Raw genomic sequence first — 19,127 nt, forward strand, 5'->3', positions numbered from 1 at the left:
AAACAGGATTCCAGTATTCTTATAATTGCCATGGAGACTGTTAAGTACTGTAGTTCATTATTGTAGTAACAATAATGTAACTTTTTTTTTCCAGCACTACAAATTTGTTTTAGTGAGTGCATTTGAAAAAAGACAAACCCAATTTGAACTGAATAGCTCAAGGGATTGGTAACACGATATGGAGCCTTTCATCTCTAATTGCCAGTCTGAAACCAGGCCAAGCTGGTAGTGGCTGAAAGCTGTTACTATATTATGGCCATTCTGTAGCATATGGGAAATGAGCTGGTATCCTGCCAAAACACAGTATCCAGTAGGAAAGTGCCTATACAGAAATCTACCGTGACTGGTGCACAGTTGGGCTCGAGAGACAAGTGTCTGAAGGGGAATGGAAACTGGACTGCTTTGCCACCTGTGAAGGCTGTTTTAGGTCTGGGGTGAGGCAGACCGATAAGCAACATCTGTTCTGTGGACAAACAGAGGTCGCTGGTAGTCAGTGTTATCAATATGGTGCCTTTCAAGGACTCTAAATTCACAGAAACCTGGATTAAGTCACTCTTCTCATGGAATTTAGTAGTCTTTCTCAGAAGAAGGAGGGACAGCAGTAACTGCTAGTTAGCTCATTATAAGTCGCTCATTTCTGTTTTATTTGAAAATTTTATCCAAAGCTATGAGAATTTTTGTCTACAGCCGTAAGCAATCATTGTAGGGAAGAACAGATCCCAAGCATTTTTGATCTGTGGAAGCAATAAACTTGCTTCACAGAATGTCTAGCACAGTATCTGGCATAAGAGGGCACATGGCACTGTTGCATCTCTGTGTCTAAGAGCAGGAACCAAATTAGATCAAATTGTGGTGATTTAGCAAACTAGTGCTCTGTCCTGGTGGCTGAAACTTATACTTCATCATCTTGGAATTAATTTAAAAAAAGTGCCTAACCTGCATGGTCTCTCAGACAACTGTCAAATATGAACCATAGGTAAACCTGAGACCATAACATTTGCCTGAGGCTGCAGACAGCCAGAAACAATAGTTCCTTTGAAGAGTGCCCTTATCCATGTCAAGGGAAGTGATGATGGCTCTGAAGCCTATTGACGATATTAATTGTGACTGCTGATAAAAGTGTGTAAGCAAGAGGGCTGAATCTTTTGTACCAGAGGGAGAAATGTAACATGCAATGGAAACCTGGAAAGCAACACTGATTTAAGATCAGTGGCTCAAAGGATGACTGTTTCCATTTTAGAGGTCTCTTTACATGTGTAAACATCCAATTTAATTATAAATCAAGGGAACTTCCTTCCCCTCTCACTACTTTGGCCTAGCCTGAGAGCTACTTCCAGCTTTTGGGGAAGGAGATTGAGAACTGGGAAGTGCCACCTCCTGCTTCTGTCCCTCAATTTTCACAGATAAACAGACATATGAGTTAGGAATGTGTTTTAAATGAGCATATATGAGAATTGGAGCCCTGTAGTGTATATATATCAGTATTGCCATATCTAGCCATCTACATAGCCTAAATCTGACATTAGGTTTTGAAATGTAAACCAAGCTCAAACCTGGGATCTCTCATCCATTACTAGTGCCTGAGACTGGACACTGCAAAATTTGGCTCCCTAGAGGTAAGAAGCAGACGTTGTGACTCCACAGTATGCCTTCTCATTGATTTATGTAACAGCTTGTAGTAGCTGTTAAAGGAGCTTTGTGCTCGCCCTCTATTGCAATTGCTATAGAGGAAATGAGATCAGGAAATCCAAGAATTCAGTGGATGAACACACAGGAGAATTTCCCAGTCTATTTCTAGCCTCTGGACTGTGACATGGAAACTCAGCTTTCAGGAACACCTGGGCAGAAGCCCCCTGCTGGGTGGCAGGGAGAGTATGGGTCAAATTTTCATTTAAAATAGCCTGATTATTCCAGTAGGGTGTGATGGTGGAAGCATCCCTCTCCCCTTCCCCTCCGTTTCTCACCAAATGTCAATTATAGATAAGGCTATGTTTTAGTCACGGGTATTTTTAGTAAAAGACATGGACAGGTCATGGCCCGTGACCTGTCCGTGACTTGTACTATATACCCCGACTAAAACTTGGCTCTGGGGTAGGGGTGGCCTGAGGGCGCTGCAGGTGCTCTGGGGCAGGGGGCGGGGGCAGGGGCAAAGGGGTTGGCAGGCTCCCTACCTGGCTCCCAGAAGCAGCGGCATGTCCCTGCGGCTCCTAGGTGGAGGCGCAGCCAGCAAGTCTCTGCACACTGCCTCTGCCCTGAGTACCTGCTCCGCAGCTCCCATTGGCTGGGAACCATGGCCAGTGGGAGCTGTGGAGGCAGTGCCTGCAGGTGAAGGCTGTGCGCAGAGCTGCCTGGCCACACCTCTGCCTAGAAACCAAGGTAGGGACATGTTGCCGCATCCAGGGAACCCCCTCGTTTCCCCCCCCCCGAGGTAAGCACTGCTCAGAACCTTCATCCCCTCCTGCACCCCAACTCCCTGCCTGAGCCCCCTCCCACACCCAAATTCCTGCTGCTGCTGCTGGGGAGGAGGAAGGGGCATGGTGGCTCAAGCAGCAGACGGTGTGGCTGGCCTGGGCACCACCCGAGCTGCTCAGGTGGTCCCGGGCCAGCCGCACCAGCCACTGCAGAAGTCACGGAGGTCCTAGAAAGTCACGGAATCCGTGACTTCCATGACAGACTCGCAGACTTAATTATAGATATTCTGTGCTTGCACTACACACCACTTTTCACACTAATCTGTTATGCTTCACAATATCTCTTTGAGGTAACTTACCGTGTTTTATAGCTGGAGCACCAAGGGTTTGTGACTTCCCCAAGGTCATACAGCTACTTGGTCTCAGAGCTGGGAATAGAAACCATGCCTCTGGGCTCCCAGTCCCTTGCATTAGCCACTAGCTAGTGGTGGCATGGAAGAAAAATAAACTTTTAAAAATGAGTAGTAATATTCTGTAGAAAACAGCAGGAATTGTAACGATCCTGAACAGTAAAATTGCGACCTATCTATTGCCCCTTCTATTCTAGAATTCCTGATGCAGACACTACTAGATCATTCGGTGCATCACCTTCTGTGTCTGACAGACACAGCAGCGTTCACAGTGTGAATTATTATAATACAATTTTTGCAACTTTTTTTCACTACATGAGCAATTCAGTACATCTTATAGCTACTCAAATAATCCTGAGATGGTGCAGTGTGGCTTTGGGGGCATATTTTAATCGGGCTAGAACTGATTTGTTTGGTACTCTTCCCTTTTCTAAGTAGAAGTTTGTGACTAGAGATCCTTGTTAGGCGTAAGACTTGTTGGGGCAGCTGTTTGTACCTGATTTTGTACAAAGTACCAACAGCTGCTTTCCATTTTATTTTTTCAAATTTTCATAACCTCTGCCTGTTCTATAACCTAAGGATAGATGGAAAAGTCTCTTGTGCTGGAACTCTGTACTTAAAACATTTTAATCAAAAGTCAACTATGGCACTAACCTGACTCTCAGTATGGTATGAGAAAAGACAATTGTACAACACAGCATGGATCCACTGAAAGAAGTGATACATTTCAGCTAAAATGAGCCATGGTATCATATTAATATCTTGTATGTCCTCTATTGGGATTAGAACCTGCCTTTGCAGGGAGGATGGGCTTGATTATTTCTTGTGATAGGTTTCATCCATCTCTCCCTATTGTGGTCTGTGGAGGTGGGGAGACAAGCATTTGCCAAAAAGACAAGCATTTGATTGGCTTGTATAACTTGTCGTGCTGCAAGTGAAGAATCCTTTCCCCGCCGGTTTTCTGTTACATGACTGTGTGTTTATAACACACTTTCTCTGGTGTTCGAGTGCTTGCACATGTCGATTCCACAGTAGGTGTGTGTGCACCCCGAGCACAGTCACCAGAAATTTTTCCCTCAGTGATGCACATTGGGATGTTTCTGGCACCCCCTGGTGCTGTGCCCTCATGGCGCTGGTATAAGGGGCCTAGCCAACCCTGCCCCCCACCTCCCCTCATTCTTTCTTACCACCTATGACAGTTGCTGGGACAGCTTTCCTTGCTGCGGCAAGCTGTTCTCAGTGGTCTTTGTTGTTGTTTGTTTCTTCATATTGTATATAGTGAGAGTGTAAATAGTTAGTTTAGTTAGTGCTTCTCCATCAGCAGAGTTTTTTCTGTTTCCTGTGCCTTTGAGCGATCTGCATTTTTTTGTTGCCTGAGGTGCTTGGGTGAGGCTCATGTTGGGCATCGCTGTATAGATGTGCCGCAAGTTTAAACCCCATATGAAGGAGGACTGGGAGGCCAAGTTAAAGTTCCTATTGATGGAAGCAGCTCTCAGACCTTCCAGTCAGACTCGGCACAGAGTATCTCAGCATCGACGTGGAGTGCTCCTCCAGCCATATGGGAGTCCCAGCACCATTTGCCATCCCTGGTGCCGAGAAAGAAGCATAAGAAGCATCTGGCGGAGAGGAAGCGTTCCCGTACTTCGAAGGCCAGGCATGGAGAGCAGAGCAGGGTGCAACCTAAGTCATGCTGCTCCTCTGCCTCAGCATTGCAGGTGGCATCTTTGTCTCCGGCCCGTTCGCAGACACCATTGAGTCTGCTCCTAGATGACCAGTCAACACCGAAGGGACAGCGCAGCGCCAGCACTATTGCAGAGCTGTCCACTGTGGAGGCGTTCGCTGCGGCCAGAGACCTGCTGGCACTCTCGGTACTGTCGTCACTGGTAGTACTAGAGTCTGTGGTGTCATGCCATTGGACAGGATGAAGCACATAGCCCCTAGCTGCTGTCCAGTTCCAGGCCGCATGGTACCATCCAGAGGGAAACCATCCTTGCTGGCCCAGGTGCAAGTGTCTCCGCCCTAGCACCGGTTGGAACCGTACCTCCATGATCCCTGGAGGAAGGCTTATCATCTGAGTCGAAGTTTGGTTCGTACTTCTCTCATCCAAGGAGTCACCCTTGTTATACATCCAGTCAGCCCTACCTGGCTGTGGACCCAGGCAAAGGAGTACCGTTGAGTGCTTGGCCCAGCAGTGACTGGCCTATGCCAATGCAGTGCCCCTTTTGGAATCTGTGGGGATTCCTCCCCAGATGCCAGGGCCTCACTCGAGATGCTCTTACTCGGTGGGATCTGGGAGAAGGGTGCCACTGTCCCATCAGGTAGTACCTGACCCAGACTCTGGTACTGAGCTCGGTACCAACCTTCAGGATCTGGAGCTGTGGGACCCATTGGCACAGAAAGAGAGGAGGAGGGCCCTCTGCTGGTGCAGGTTGCTGCTGGCTCTTCTTCAGGCAAGGCGGTATCAAGGGTGGGCACGTTGCCCCCTCAAGATGACTTCAGTATCCACCAGGAGCTGCTGAAGAGGGTAGCCTCGAACTTAGGCTTGCAAGTGGAGGTAGTAAAAGAATCCTCTGATAGTCTGGTTGACATCCTGGCCACTGCGGGCCTTTCAAAATTGGCCCTACCTGTCAATCATAGAATCATAGAATATCAGGGCTGGAAGGGACCTCAGGAGGTCATCTAGTCCAACCCCCTGCTCAAAGCAAGACCAATTCCCAACTAAATCATCCCAGCCAGGGCTTTGTCAAGCCTGATCTTAAAAACCTCTATGGAAGGAGATCTAGGGAGGTGGTGGAATAACCCATTCCAGTGTTTTACCACTCTGAGTGAAAAACTTTTTCATAATATCCAACCTAAACCTCCCCCACTGCAACTTGAGACCATTACTCCTTGTTCTGTCATCAGGTACCACTGAGAACAGTCTAGATCCATCCTCTTTGGAACCCCCCTTCAGGTAGTTGAAGGCTGCTATCAAATCCCCTCTCACTCTTCTCTTCTGCAGACTAAATAACCCCAGTTCCCTCAGCCTCTTCTCATAAGTCATGTGTCCCAGCCCTCTAATCATTTTTGTTGCTCTCCACTGGACTCTCTCCAGTTTGTCCACATCCGTTCTGTAGTTGGGGGACCAAAACTGGACGCAATACTCCAGGTGCAGCCTCACCAGTGCCAAATAGAGGGGAATAATCACTTCCTTCGATTTGCTGGCAATGCTCCTACTAATACAGCCCAATATGCCGTTGGCCTTGGCAACAAGGGCACACTGCTGACTCATATCCAGCTTCTCGTCCACCGTAATCCCCAGGTCCTTTTCTGCAGAACTGCCGCTTAGCCAGTCGGTCCCAGCCTGTAGCAGTGCATGGGATTCTTCCTTCCTAAGTGCAGGACTCTGCACTTTTCCTTGTTGAACCTTATCAGATTTCTTTTGGCCCAATCCTCCAATTTGTGTAGGTCACTGTGGACCCTATCCCTACCCTCCAGCGTATCTACCTGTCCCCCAGCTTAGTGTCATTTGCGAACTTGCTGAGGGTGCAATTCATCCCATTGTCCAGATCATTAATAAAGATGTTGAACAAAACAGCCCCAGGACCGACCTCTGGGGCACTCCACTTGATACCGGCTGCCAACTAGACATTGAGCTGTTGAACCCGACAATCTAGCCATATTTCTATCCACCTTATAGTCTATTCATCCAATTCATACTTCTTTAACTTGCTGGCATAGAGCACCATTTTAATAGACATCTTAATAAGCACCTATGAGAACTTAGGGGATTCAAGAAATAGAAGGATTTTTCTACTGATATTTTTACTAGATGCATTCTAAATGCCTGCCTTAACTTGATGCCCCAGTATTATTCAGCAACATATCCTGGCAAAGGTGGGGCAATCTGGCATTCTCTGAGTCTGAATGGAGCTTGTTACCCAATTGTTTCTGTGTAAATGGAAATATAACTGGTTTCTAAATAACACAGTGCATGACAGTTAACGTTTCTCCCTTAGCTGACTCTGCTTCATAAATGTCAGCCAAGTTTTATCTCTAGTACTTGATTGAATATACATGAAATTCCACTTAGTGGGTTAGCCAGCTGTGATGCAGTGTAGGCATAAGGTGAATTATGAAAGGCTTTGTACTATTGCACAGGCCAGTGATGGACTAATCTTACCTCAAAACTGTCATGTACAGTGCTGGATTCTTAGTAAATTGAAAGAGCCATTGAGTACCAGTTCTTCCTGTGTTAGGTGGGTCCAGCCACATGGAGCCATGCATGCCGTTCTCTTTCTCCCAAACACAACTCTTCCCTTCTCTCCCCTACCCCAACACCGTTTTAAGTTGCAAGTTGTTGTAAATCAGTATGTCTTGGGGAGGAGACAGGGGCAGCCAGAAGGAAATGGCTTGGAGAACTTGCTGTAGGAAGTGACTTATTCTGCCAGTTATCCAGAGGGCTTCACTGAGCAACCGCCGCCCATGGGTAAGTGCCAGGAGGGATTCCTGGAACTGGTTTTGCATATATCTAACACATATTTCTTGCTGAACAAAGGCCATATCCATAGCTAGCGAACTGGTGGCATTTGCAGTCCAGCCTTTAGCACCTTCTAAACTTTCCCAGCTACAGCTGCTGTTAGGGACAGAATCCTGGTGGAATCCATCCTCCTATGCACCAAGAGGGCTTGCTTGTGACAGAATGCAGGAAAGGCTGCATTTCTTACTGCTTTAAAAACAAAGAAGAGGAAACAACTCTCTCAAATGCTAATTGTACTGGGATTTTAAATGTTGTCCTCTTACTGCAATATTACAAGAAGAGATTGGGGGAGGAAATGACACAGCTATGTTTTTAACCCATTGTTGTCGTCTTCCCCCCCCCCCCCCCAAAAAAAAAAAGTGCTGTGATACTTTTCGGAATTAATGGAAGTGTATAAACGTAGGTTTGTAAAACGAGGCCTTAAAGTCTCTAGCATATAGAAGCTGATCTGTTTGCATGATAGTGCTTTCTTGACCACATTGTGTGGAGATTTAATTATAGGAAAAAGTGCATACGTAATGCACATCTTCACTATGAAAACTGATTTCCTTTTTGATGATAGGTGTGTGTGCGCGCGCATTGGTGTGTATATGCACACACACACAAACAAACTTAGGTCTTTGACCTGGGTGAAATGAGTTGATGGTCTGTCTAGCTTGCAGTGGACAGTTGTCCTACTTATAAATGACCCCCCTTATTGTTTTTAGTTTTGTTGTGGTTTTGTTGATCCTAGGATATTAGAGGGACAAGGTGGGTGAAGTAGTCTTTTTTTATTGGACTCACTTCTGTTGGTGAAAGAGAGGAGTTTTCAAGGTGAAGTATTCTATTAATATGCATTAACTATTTATGCTAAATAAGCTGTTCTGCCTTGTGTTTAGCTGCGACACTTAGTACCTTTTCCAGACCTGAAGAAGAGCTCTGTATAGTTCGAAAGCTTGTCTCTCTCACCAGCAGAAGTTGGTTCAATAAAAGATATTACCTCACCCAGCTTGTCTCTAGTCCCTTGTTAGAGAGACAGGGTAAGTGAGAGGTAAGAGACCACTCAAGGTGAAGTGGCCGGTTAATACTTCTTCAGTCATAGGGGGGAGGGAAGTGTGTGTGTAGAGGGTGGGGGGGACACAGCTAGGAGTGGGTTGTTAGAGGGTTATAGATTGTTGTAATAAGCCATAAATCCAGTGTGTCTACTCGGTCCATGATTTTAGTGTCTAGCAAAGTAATGAATTTGTTTATGCTAAACAAGCTGTTCCACCTTGTACTTAGCTGTGACACTGAGTACCTTTCCCAGATCTCAGAAGAGCTCTGCATAGCTTGAAAGCTTCTCTCTGTCACCAGCAGAAGGTGGTCCAGTATTACTTCACCCACCGTGTCTCTCTAATATCCTGAGACCAACACAGCTACACTGCCAATGCACATAGCCCCCTTATTGGCAGTCTCAGCAGACGCACTGAAAATTGAATAATCCATGGAGAGAACCCATCCAAGTCTGGGGTTAGTCACATAGTGGCAAATCTTTGTACTGCTGCAGCCTTGTGATGTCCCTGCTCTGTAACTAGAACACTTGATTCTTCTTTGAGTGATTGCTCATATGCATTCCAGTTAGGTGTGCGCGCGCCGCGTGCACGCTCGTCGGAAGATTTTTACCCTAGCAACACTCGGTGGGTCGGCTGGGCGCTCCCTGGAGTGGCGCTGCTATAGCGCTAGATATATACCCCTGCCGACCCGTCCGCCCCTCAGTTCCTTCTTACCGCCCGTGACGGTCGTTGGAACAGTGGAGTGCGGCACTGCTGACCTCCACAGCCCTAGCTTCTCACTTGTTTTCTCTACATAGTTGTTGTATATAGTTTGATTAGTATAGTTAGATTTAGTTAATAGTTTAGTTGTAGTTAGTATATAGTTACTCGGGGAAATTGGGGGGCTAGCCCCTTCTTTTTCCCCCAACCTGGTGCGGGCCCATGCCCAAGGCACCGGGATTTAAGCCGTGCTCGGCCTGCCAGAAGCCGATGCCGGTTGGAGTCCCTTACGATTCTTGCCTGTGGTGCTTAGGAGAGTCTCACCTTCCAGATAAGTGCCGCATTTGCAAGTCTTTCAAGACGAGGAGAAAAAAGGAGCAGGACTTTCGCTTGAAGCAGCTCCTAATGGAGTCGGCACTTAGCCCTGCGGCGCCGGCACCGGCTGCCCCACAGTCAGCTTCGGTGCGGAGTGCGCCTGCGGTTCCAGTTCGTTCCGGTACCGAGGTCCAGCAGAAACAACGGCTGGCACCGGCTCCCCGGCACTGTTCCCTTTCTCCGTCGGTAAAACGCAAGGAGGCACCGACCTCGACCAAGAAGGTCTCTGCACCTGGGCCTGTCGCCCGACCTCCGGTACCGGCGCCGGCACCTACGCCTCTGGCACCGACAGTGCAACTTCCTAGCGCTGTACCGTTGATTCCGGCACCGCAAGGGCCGTCGAGTCCGTTACCACCTTGCTCCCCGGTGCACACCGCGGTCGAGCTCGCTCTCCCGTCGACGCCTGAGACTTTTTCGACGGCGAGAGAGCTTATAGCGTTGACAGAGCCAACGCAACCTCAACCCCCGGCGCCGCCGGTGTGGGTTATTAAATCAGCGGGCAAGCCGGCCATAATGAGGCCTCCTTCCCCTGGCCGACAGGACAGACGTTACTCCAGGTCTCGGTCCCGGAGATGTTCCCGTTCACGCCGCTCCCGATCTCGACATCGCTCTCCTTCGCGGTACCGGTCGTACTCGCAGAGACGGTCCCGGTCCCGGTCTCCGGACAGGCGATATCAGCACCGATCCGGTTCTTGGTACCGCTCCTCCCGCAGCCGCTCTCACCGTTGGGACTCGAGATCCCGATCGACCTCCCGGCACCGGCACGGTAGATGGTCCCGGTCTCACTCCCGGCACCGTGAAGAGCGGCACCGCTCCCTGGCACCGTCCAGGGACAGAACGGCAGCGTCGCCGGCTCAGTCGCACAGTCTCTCGGCACCGCCTTGGCCTTCGAGACAGCCATCCGTCTCCTCCCAGGCCGACAGTGCAGCTGGCCAGCGCACCGAGCCTTAAGGTCAGGACCAAGGTCCTCCTCAATGGGCCTTCTGGACTCCGTGGGCATGCCATGAGACACAAGGAGCCCCCTTTGCCACTCAGCTCTCCAGGCCCTCCGACCACCGAGCACCTGAGGCCACGGTCAGCAGACCTCCTCCCACTGCTGAGGAAGAGGTGCTACTGACGTCCGCGGATGCTGAGCCTCCTCCTGTTGATGAAGCTCCACAGCAGCTCTCTGAGCCTCCACAGAACACTTTGGTTCCCGGCCTGTCATCCTCTTCCTCTCCGGATGAAGCGGTGGCAGGGACATCCGCCTCGGGTCCTCCTCCGATTGACCTTCGGGCCCATCAGGACTTGTTGCGGCGGGTGGCCCAGAACATAAACCTGCCGATTGAGGAGGTGGCGGAAGACGACGACCCAGTCGTGAATATAATCTCGGCAGATGCGCCTCTTCGGGTAGACCTGCCGTTTATCTGCAGTATTCAGCGGACTGCGGATACCATATGGCAGTCGCCGGCTTCCATCCCTCCGACCGCCCGGGGAGTGGAAAGGAAGTACGTGGTCCCGTCCAAGGGCTATGAGTACCTCTACACTCACCCTGCTCCATGCTCGTTGGTGGTCCAATCGGTCAACGACCGTGAACGCCATGGCCAACAAGCGCCGGCGCCTAAGTCCAAGGAGGCGCGGCGCATGGACCTTTTAGGCTGCAAGGTCTACTCAGCCGGTGGCCTTCAGTTACGGGTTGCCAATCAACTGGCTCTCCTGAGCAGATACACCTTTAACACCTTGGTGTCTCTGTCTAAATTCACCGAGCTTGTGCCACAGTAATCCCGTTCTGAGTTCACGGCCCTTTTCGAGGAGGGTAAGAAAGTGTCCCGGTCGGCCCTCCAAGCCTCTCTGGACTTGGCAGATTCGGGAGCCAGGACCTTGGCCTCTGGGGTAACCATGAGGCGCATTTCGTGGCTTCAGGCCTCGACGCTCCCGCCGGAGGTACAGCAGACAATTCAGGACTTGGCTTTTGACGGCCAAGGTCTCTTCTCGGAGAAGACTGGCCCAAGGCTGCAGACACTTAAGGATGGTCGCGTCACGATCCGTTCCCTGGGCAGGCACACCCCGGTGACCCAGAGGAGGTCCTTCCGGCACCAACCATACCATCCTTACAACCAGCCCAGGCCGCGACCGGACAATAGGCGCAGGGGCAGAGTGAACCGGCGCAGACAGTCGGGCACTCAGGGGAACCAGTCCCAACCGCCCTCGAAACCTGCTTCAGGGCCTAAGCAGAACATTTGATGGGACGCCCGAGGACGGCCCACCAGTTTCGTTACCGGATCCTTCCCCGTTATTTTACAGCCGTCTCTCCCAATTCCTACCGGCTTGGTCCCAGATAACATCAGACAGCTGGGTACTTCGCATGGTGCAATCTGGTTACTGCCTCCAGTTTGGTTCGCCCCCTCCCTCCCACCCACTCTACCCGTCCCTCTTCAGGGACCCCTCTCACGAGCAAGTCCTCTTGCAAGAGGTTGAGACTCTGAGTTTGGGTGCCATAGAGGAAGTGCCAGAAGGCATGAGGGGCAGGGGTTTTTACTCCCGCTACTTCCTGATCCCCAAGGTGAAGGGAGGTCTGCGTCCAATCCTAGACCTCTGAGAGCTCAACAGATTTCTGGTGAAGCTCAAGTTCCGCATGGTGACCCTGGGGACCATTATCTCCTCCCTGGATCCGGGAGACTGGTTTGCCGCCCTCGATATGAAGGACGCGTACTTCCATATCGCCATTTACCCTCCTCATCGACGCTACCTTCGCTTTGTCGTCAACCACCAGCACTACCAGTTCATGGTGCTCCCCTTCGGCCTCTCCACGGCACCGAGGGTCTTCACCAAGTGCATGGCGGTGGTCGCCACGGCCCTCTGCCGTCGTCGGATACATGTCTACCCGTATCTCAACGACTGGCTGGTCCGCGGAACGTCCCAGCAGATCGTAACGCAGCAAATGTCCGTGGTCATAGGCCTTTTTCACAAGCTAGGCCTTATGATCAACTCCGAGAAGTCTATCTTGACTCCAGTGCAGAGGATAGAGTTCATCGGCGCAGTCCTGGACTCCAATCTGGCCAGAGCCTGCCTCCCTCTGCCTCGGTACCAGTCCATGGCTTCCATCATCCGAAGCCTGCAGTCCTTCCCGACAACAATGGTGTGCACATGCCTCAGCCTCCTAGGCCACATGGCAGCGTGCACTTTCGTGACCCTATATGCGAAGCTCCGCCTTCGCACCTTTCAAACTTGGCTAGCGTCGGTTTACTGCCCGCACAGGGACTCTATAGACACGGTGGTCACGATCCCGTGGTCAGCCCTCGACTCTCTCAACTGGTGGTTGGACCCAGAGGTGGTGTGTGCCGGAGTCCCATTCCGCCCTCCCCATCCCTCCATCACTCTGACCACAGACGCTTCGGCCATGGGGTGGGGTGCGCACCTCGGCAGCCTACACACCCAGGGCCGCTGGTCACCCCGCGAGCTGACCCTGCATATCAACATCAGGGAACTGAGAGCGGTTCGCTTGGCGTGCCAAACTTTTCGCTCCCACCTCCAAGGTCGCTGCGTGTCCGTCTTCACAGACAACACGACAGTGATGTTCTACATAAACAAGCAGGACGGGGCACGTTCCTCCCTGCTTTGCACAGAAGCAATGCAACTGTGGGACTTCTGCATAGCCCACTCCATACATTTAGTAGCATCGTTTCTTCCGGGAGTACACAACACGCTGGCAGACCATCTCAGCAGGTCATTCCTCTCCCACGAGTGGTCGATTCGTCCCGATGTTATCCACACAGTTTTCCAGAGGTGGGGCTTTCCCCAAATAGACCTATTTGCCTCCAGAGAGAACAGGAAATGCCACCAGTTCTGCTCTTACCAGGGACGCTCCCAGGGCACCCTCTCGGACGCGTTTCTCCTGCCATGGACGGATCACCTGCTGTATGCCTTCCCGCCGTTCCCCCTCATACACCGGGTGCTGCTCAAGCTCCGGAGGGACAGGGCCCGCCTCATTCTCATTGCTCTGGCGTGGCCGAGACAGCACTGGTACACCCTGCTGTTCGACCTCTCAGTGCGGGATCCCGTTCCCCTCCCGTTATGGCCGGACCTCATAACACAGGACTTCGGCAGGCTTCGCCACCCGGACCTGCAGTCCCTCCACCTTGCAGCTTGGCTCCTGCGTGGCTGACCCGAGCGGAGCGTGACTGTTCCGCTGCAGTGCAGCAGGTGCTGCTGGAAAGCAGGAGACCCTCCACTCGGTCAACTTACCTTGCCAAGTGGAAGCGTTTCACACACTGGTGCGATCAGAAAGATCTGAACCCTCTCCTGGTGCCTATTCCCAAGATCTTGGACTATCTCTGGTCCCTCAAGGAGCAAGGCCTCGCGGTCTCCTCCTTGAAGGTGCACCTAGCGGCCATTTCCGCCTTTAGGCCCAGCGTAGGGGAACAATCCATCTTCTCTAATCAGATGGTTTCCCGCTTCCTCAAGGGGCTAGAATGATTGTACCCACAGGTACGGCGCCCAACACCTACCTGGGATTTGAACTTGGTCTTAGCCAAGCTTATGGGAGCCCCCTTTGAGCCCTTCGCCACGCGTTCCCTTCTCTATTTGTCCTGGAAAACGGCCTTCCTCATCGCTATTACTTCAGCAAGACGAGTCTCTGAGCTTCGTGCCCTAACGGCTGACCCGCCATATACCATCTTCCATAAGGACAAAGTCCAGCTTCGGCCACACCCTGCCTTCCTTCCTAAGGTGGTGTCGGCCTTTCATGTAAACCAGGATATCTTCCTCCCGGTTTTCTTCCTGAAGCCAAACGCATCACGTCGGGAACAGCAGCTTCATAGCCTCGATGTGCGTAGGGCCCTCGCTTTCTATATAGAGCGAACGAAACCCTTCAGGCGTTCGCCCCAGCTCTTTGTAGCGGTAGAAGATTGCATGAAAGGCAAGCCAGTCTCTTCTCAGCGAATTTCGTCCTGGGTGACGTCATGTATCAGGGCATGCTGAGCTTGCTCAGGTTCCAGCTAGCCATCTCACCGCTCACTCTACAAGAGCACACGCCTCTTCTGCCGCCTTCCTGGCCCATGTCCCCATCCAGGACATCTGTCGAGCGGCTACCTGGTCTTCCGTTCACACCTTTGCTTCCCACTACGCATTGGTGCAACAATCCAGAGACGATGCCGCCTTTGGCTCAGCAGTCTTGCATTCTGCCACGTCTCACTCCGACCCCACCGCCTACGTAAGGCTTGGGAATCACCTAACTGGAATGCATATGAGCAATCACTCGAAGAAGAAAAGACGATTACTCACCGTTGTAACTGTTGTTCTTCGAGATGTGTTGCTCATATCCATTCAGACCTGCCCTCCTTCCCCACTGTCGAAGTACCCGGCAAGAAGGAACTGAGGGGCGGACGGGTCGGCAGGGGTACCGTATATATCTAGCGCTATAGCGGCGCCACTCCAGGGGGCGCCCAGCCGACCCACCGAGTGTTGCTAGGGTAAAAATCTTCTGACGAGCGTGCACACGGCGCACGCACACCTAACTGGAATGGATATGAGCAACACATCTCGAAGAACAACAGTTACAACGGTGAGTAACCTAAGCCTGTTCATTCAGCATCCTTAACAAGTAATTAATTCACTTCCCAAAGACCTTTTTCAACAAGTCACACTTACATGCTATAATATTACAACTTTTCTAGTTTTCAGTGATAGGCAACTAAGTGGGGCTTTATCACAAACATATTTCAGGCTTGTAATATATGGGAAGGTATTGTATTACTGTATTGAGGATGTTCAGTAAACACCTGTGGTATACTACCTTCATAGAAATAAGTTTTATTTTTTGTCACTGATACTGCACAATGCACCAGCTTCTAAATAACTTATCTGAATCCCATGAAGTTATAAAATTGGCTTAACATGCAGAATAGTAATTAATGTTAATATATTAGTGCTCCCATGTATACGCCTTTAAATTCTTAGATTAAGGCAGATTGGAATCTGGTCACTCTCTGCTTAGCTCTTGCACTACTGATGCAAATACATGTCATCTCAAGATGGCCACTCCTAGAAACAGATTCACAGTTGGCAGGATGTTAAATAGTTATTTAAATATTCTTCAAAATGATGCCTTCAACTCCAGTTTACTGTTACTAAAAGTATATTTAGAATCCCTATCCCTGGGCAGTTTTTGTCTAATTTTGTTCTGATATGTGCTTTTGGGAGGCAGGGGGTCAAGCAAATATCCCACGCTGGTGTTTGGAAGAACCTTGCAAACATTAACTTGGGAGTGAGCATGTGGAGTTCAGCCCTGGAACAAACTGATCTACACTTGATCTGCTGGCACTTTCAGGACTTCTCCAGAAGAATGAGAGGAGCTGCTTCTGAGGAAGTCATGAAGGATAAAGAGACTTTCAGGGCCCTAATACATCCCCTCACCCAGCCAAATCCACATTCCAATCCTGTGTCGTGTGTGGGCGAAATAGTTTATAGTATCTTTGCTTAATAAGTAATACTTATTGTTGCTTTATTTTCTGCAGGGATGTGAAAGCAGGGAACATTCTTCTTGGAGAAGATGGCTCAGTACAGATTGCAGGTAACTTCCTTATCAACTTGGAGTAAAGAGATGAAATCCTTTCACTTCATTAAGTAGCACAATAACAGGCATTAAGAGCTCTGGGAGCATTTAAGGGAAAGTAAATCTATTTTGGGTTTTATACAGAAGCCTGATGTATGAGTGTTGTATCTTTCTGTACCAAGACTTGTTCTCTCCTGCACAGAGCATGCTGTACACAGCATCATGTCACACTGCAATTGGGAAGATTTTAAGAACACTCTTCTGGTGAGAACTCATGCATTTCATGGGAGGACGCAAACAGCAGGAAGTTTGTCAGAGGGGCATTATACTCAAGTGAAGTTTTAACACACAAAAAAACCCAGGGATAACCTCTTTCCAGATTAAAAAAATATATATGCTAAGAACTAAATACGTATTCCTCTTTAAAGATTGTTCAGGCATCTGACACAAGGCGGTGAAGCAAATGCCAGAAAGTGAACCATTGATAACTACTCTGAGTAGTCTTTCACCCACTTGTGCACTCACCTTATAGTAATTTCATCTACAACAAGTCTCTCTAGTTTACTTATGAGAATGTCAACGTGGGACTGTGTCAAAACCCTTAACAAAAATCAAGATACATCACGCCTACTGCTCCCCATCTCTATGCACTATGCCTGTAACCCTGCCAAAAGGAGGAAATTATGTTGATTTGGCATAACTTGTTCTTGACAAATCCATATTAGCTATTTCTTATAACCCTATTATCCTCTAGATGCTTACAAACTGATTGATTGAATAATTTGTTCCAGCATCTTTCCAGGTATTGAAGTTACATTGACTGGTTTCTAATTCCCCCAATCCTCTTCCCCACCCTCCTTTTTAAAATAGGTACATTTGCCCTTCTCCAGTTCTCTGGGACCTCGCCCATCATCCATGAATTCTCAAAGATCATCACTGACAGTTCCGAGATTTTCAGCTAGTTCCTTAAGTACCCTAGGGTGAATTTTAACATTCCCTGCTGACTTGTCTTTACCATGATGCAACTACCAATAATCTTAATCTTGTAAACAGTCCACAGGAACACGTTCTAGCAATTCCCATCGGCAGCCAAAAATAGAAGCACAGTTAGTTTATATAACTGATCAAAACCCTTAATATAAATCATATGTCTCTTAGCTATTAGATTCTATTTGTAGTTTTAAATTGCCAAATTGTGTTGTCTGAAAACCACTTCAAGAGTGACATGAATCGAGGTCATGGAATGGGGCCATGAGCTAGAGTGGAGATAGTCTGTGAATTAAAGAAGCATTTGATAGAAGTACAAATTCTAAAAATTCCCATGGCAGCCATCACAAAGATGGATCTTAAGACCTGCCGAAGTGCTAGAACTCAGTATTTTTACTCATGAAGAGTGTATTTTAGCAACTTTGGTAGCTCTTTTTTGCCACTCGAAATGTATACTCACCTGGCTAAGTAATTACATTGCCACTGACAGACGCAAAGGTGCTCAATTAGATCCAAACTGAAGTTGATTTCTTTAAAGGGACATTGGCCTGGCCGATTTTGTGCAAAGCTAATCACTCATCCTGCTCGTAGTCATTGTGATACTACCATATTTAAAGTGGTTTTACATTTCTTCATTCTGAATTGTGGTGGAGAAGCAGGAGGCTGTCGAAGGGCTAAATATTTATTGAAATTACCATACTTGCCATCTGGAGGATCCTTGTGTATGATACTGAGTGTCAGAAATCTTGTGCTGTCCTTGTTGAGGGTTTGGTAAACAAAGACTTTTGGTCAATATTTATTTTGAACTGTCTTTCAAATGCTGCTTTCTTTTGAGCTTAGCGTTCATGCTGTTTACTAGTGAGGCAGCATGGTGTAGTGGTTAAAATAGGTTTAGAACTCAGAAGGCCCGGGGAGAATCAGTGACTTGCTGATTAATCCTGAGCAAATTATCTAATGTCTCTTACTTGCGCTATTCATAAAATTGGCCCGAACTATGCCCGACAAAATGTATGTAACTTTCCACTAATTCGTGCCGGCTTCTCTCCAGTTAATTCTGTTCCTGATTTCTCTTAATTCATTGTGGCAAAATGGATGCAATTAACATCTAGGGCTAAATGGACTGAGGGACGTAGGAATCCTGCTGCCCAGTAGAATCCTCAGGCCAGAGTTAGGTGTCCAGGCTCCCTGTACAATGCATGGGGAGAGTTAGGTGCCAAAGGGTAGTTCTACGTTTCAGTCTGAGGTGTGATAGCAGCTCAGGTAGGCATACCCCATAGACTTCAAGATCAAAAGGGACCCTCATGATCATCCTGTCTGACCACCTGCACATGGCAGGCCACAGAACCTGACCTACCCTCTCCTGTAATAGACCCCTAATCTCTTGCTAAGTTATTGAAGTCGTCAAATCATAATTCAAAGATGGCAAGTTACAGGGAATCCATCATTTATACTACTTTAAACCTGCAAGTGACCCGTGCCCCATGCTGCAGAGGGAGGTGAAACCCCCCCAAGTTCTCTGCCAATCTGACCTGATGGAAAACTCCTTCCCGACCTGCACTAGCATAGCTAAAAATAGCAGTGTAGATGCGGCGGCATGGGCTGTACAGGCACATCGGGGACCCTAGATACGTGCTTGTGTTGCTGAAGCCCACCTTGTCACATCTACACTGCTGTTTCTAGCCATGCTAGCTTGTGTATATACCCCTGAACAGTGTTCAGACCTATCCTAAGAACTGGGATTCTCAGTCAGGAAGCTGCCTAAACTACTCAGCAGGAATTGCCAAGGAGAAGGGTGGGGATTAGGCCACGCCCCTCAAAGATCATTAAGTGCCTAGCTCTGCTTGGAATTCACAGCTGTGAACCCTCTCCTGGAGTTAGGTACCTAAGCCAGGTCATCTCTTTGTCACAAAAACCCTCCCATTCTATTGTAGTCAGTAGCTGGGTGGTCAGGGCACTCAGCTGGGCTGTGGGAGACGTGGGTTCAAGTCTGTGTGTCAAAGTAAGCAGTGTGAAGATTTTAAAACAGATCTCCAACATCCCAGCTGAGTACCCTGACCACTGGGCTATAGGGTATTCTGCTGCACACTCCCACCCCAGGCTAGACATTCCCAATCTGTTCACCGTTGGCACTTTTGTGCAGATTAGTCTTGTGTTGTGAGCTCA

At 49.1% G+C, this 19,127-nt stretch overlaps 1 protein-coding gene across 5 annotated transcripts in view; it reads left to right on the forward strand.

The window, feature by feature from the left end:
- The window catches only part of OXSR1 (oxidative stress responsive kinase 1), a 132,527-nt gene that overhangs the window by 71,283 nt on the left and 42,117 nt on the right, over positions 1 to 19,127 (forward strand). For all 5 annotated transcript variants that reach the window (XM_039524795.1, XM_039524798.1, XM_039524796.1 and 2 more), the window contains one exon: positions 15,940 to 15,995. In XM_039524795.1, coding sequence (XP_039380729.1) covers positions 15,940 to 15,995 — 56 coding nt within the window. The remainder of the gene's footprint in view (positions 1 to 15,939; positions 15,996 to 19,127) is intronic.

This window comes from Mauremys reevesii, linkage group 2, assembly GCF_016161935.1.
Source record: "Mauremys reevesii isolate NIE-2019 linkage group 2, ASM1616193v1, whole genome shotgun sequence".
NCBI lineage: Eukaryota > Metazoa > Chordata > Testudines > Geoemydidae > Mauremys > Mauremys reevesii.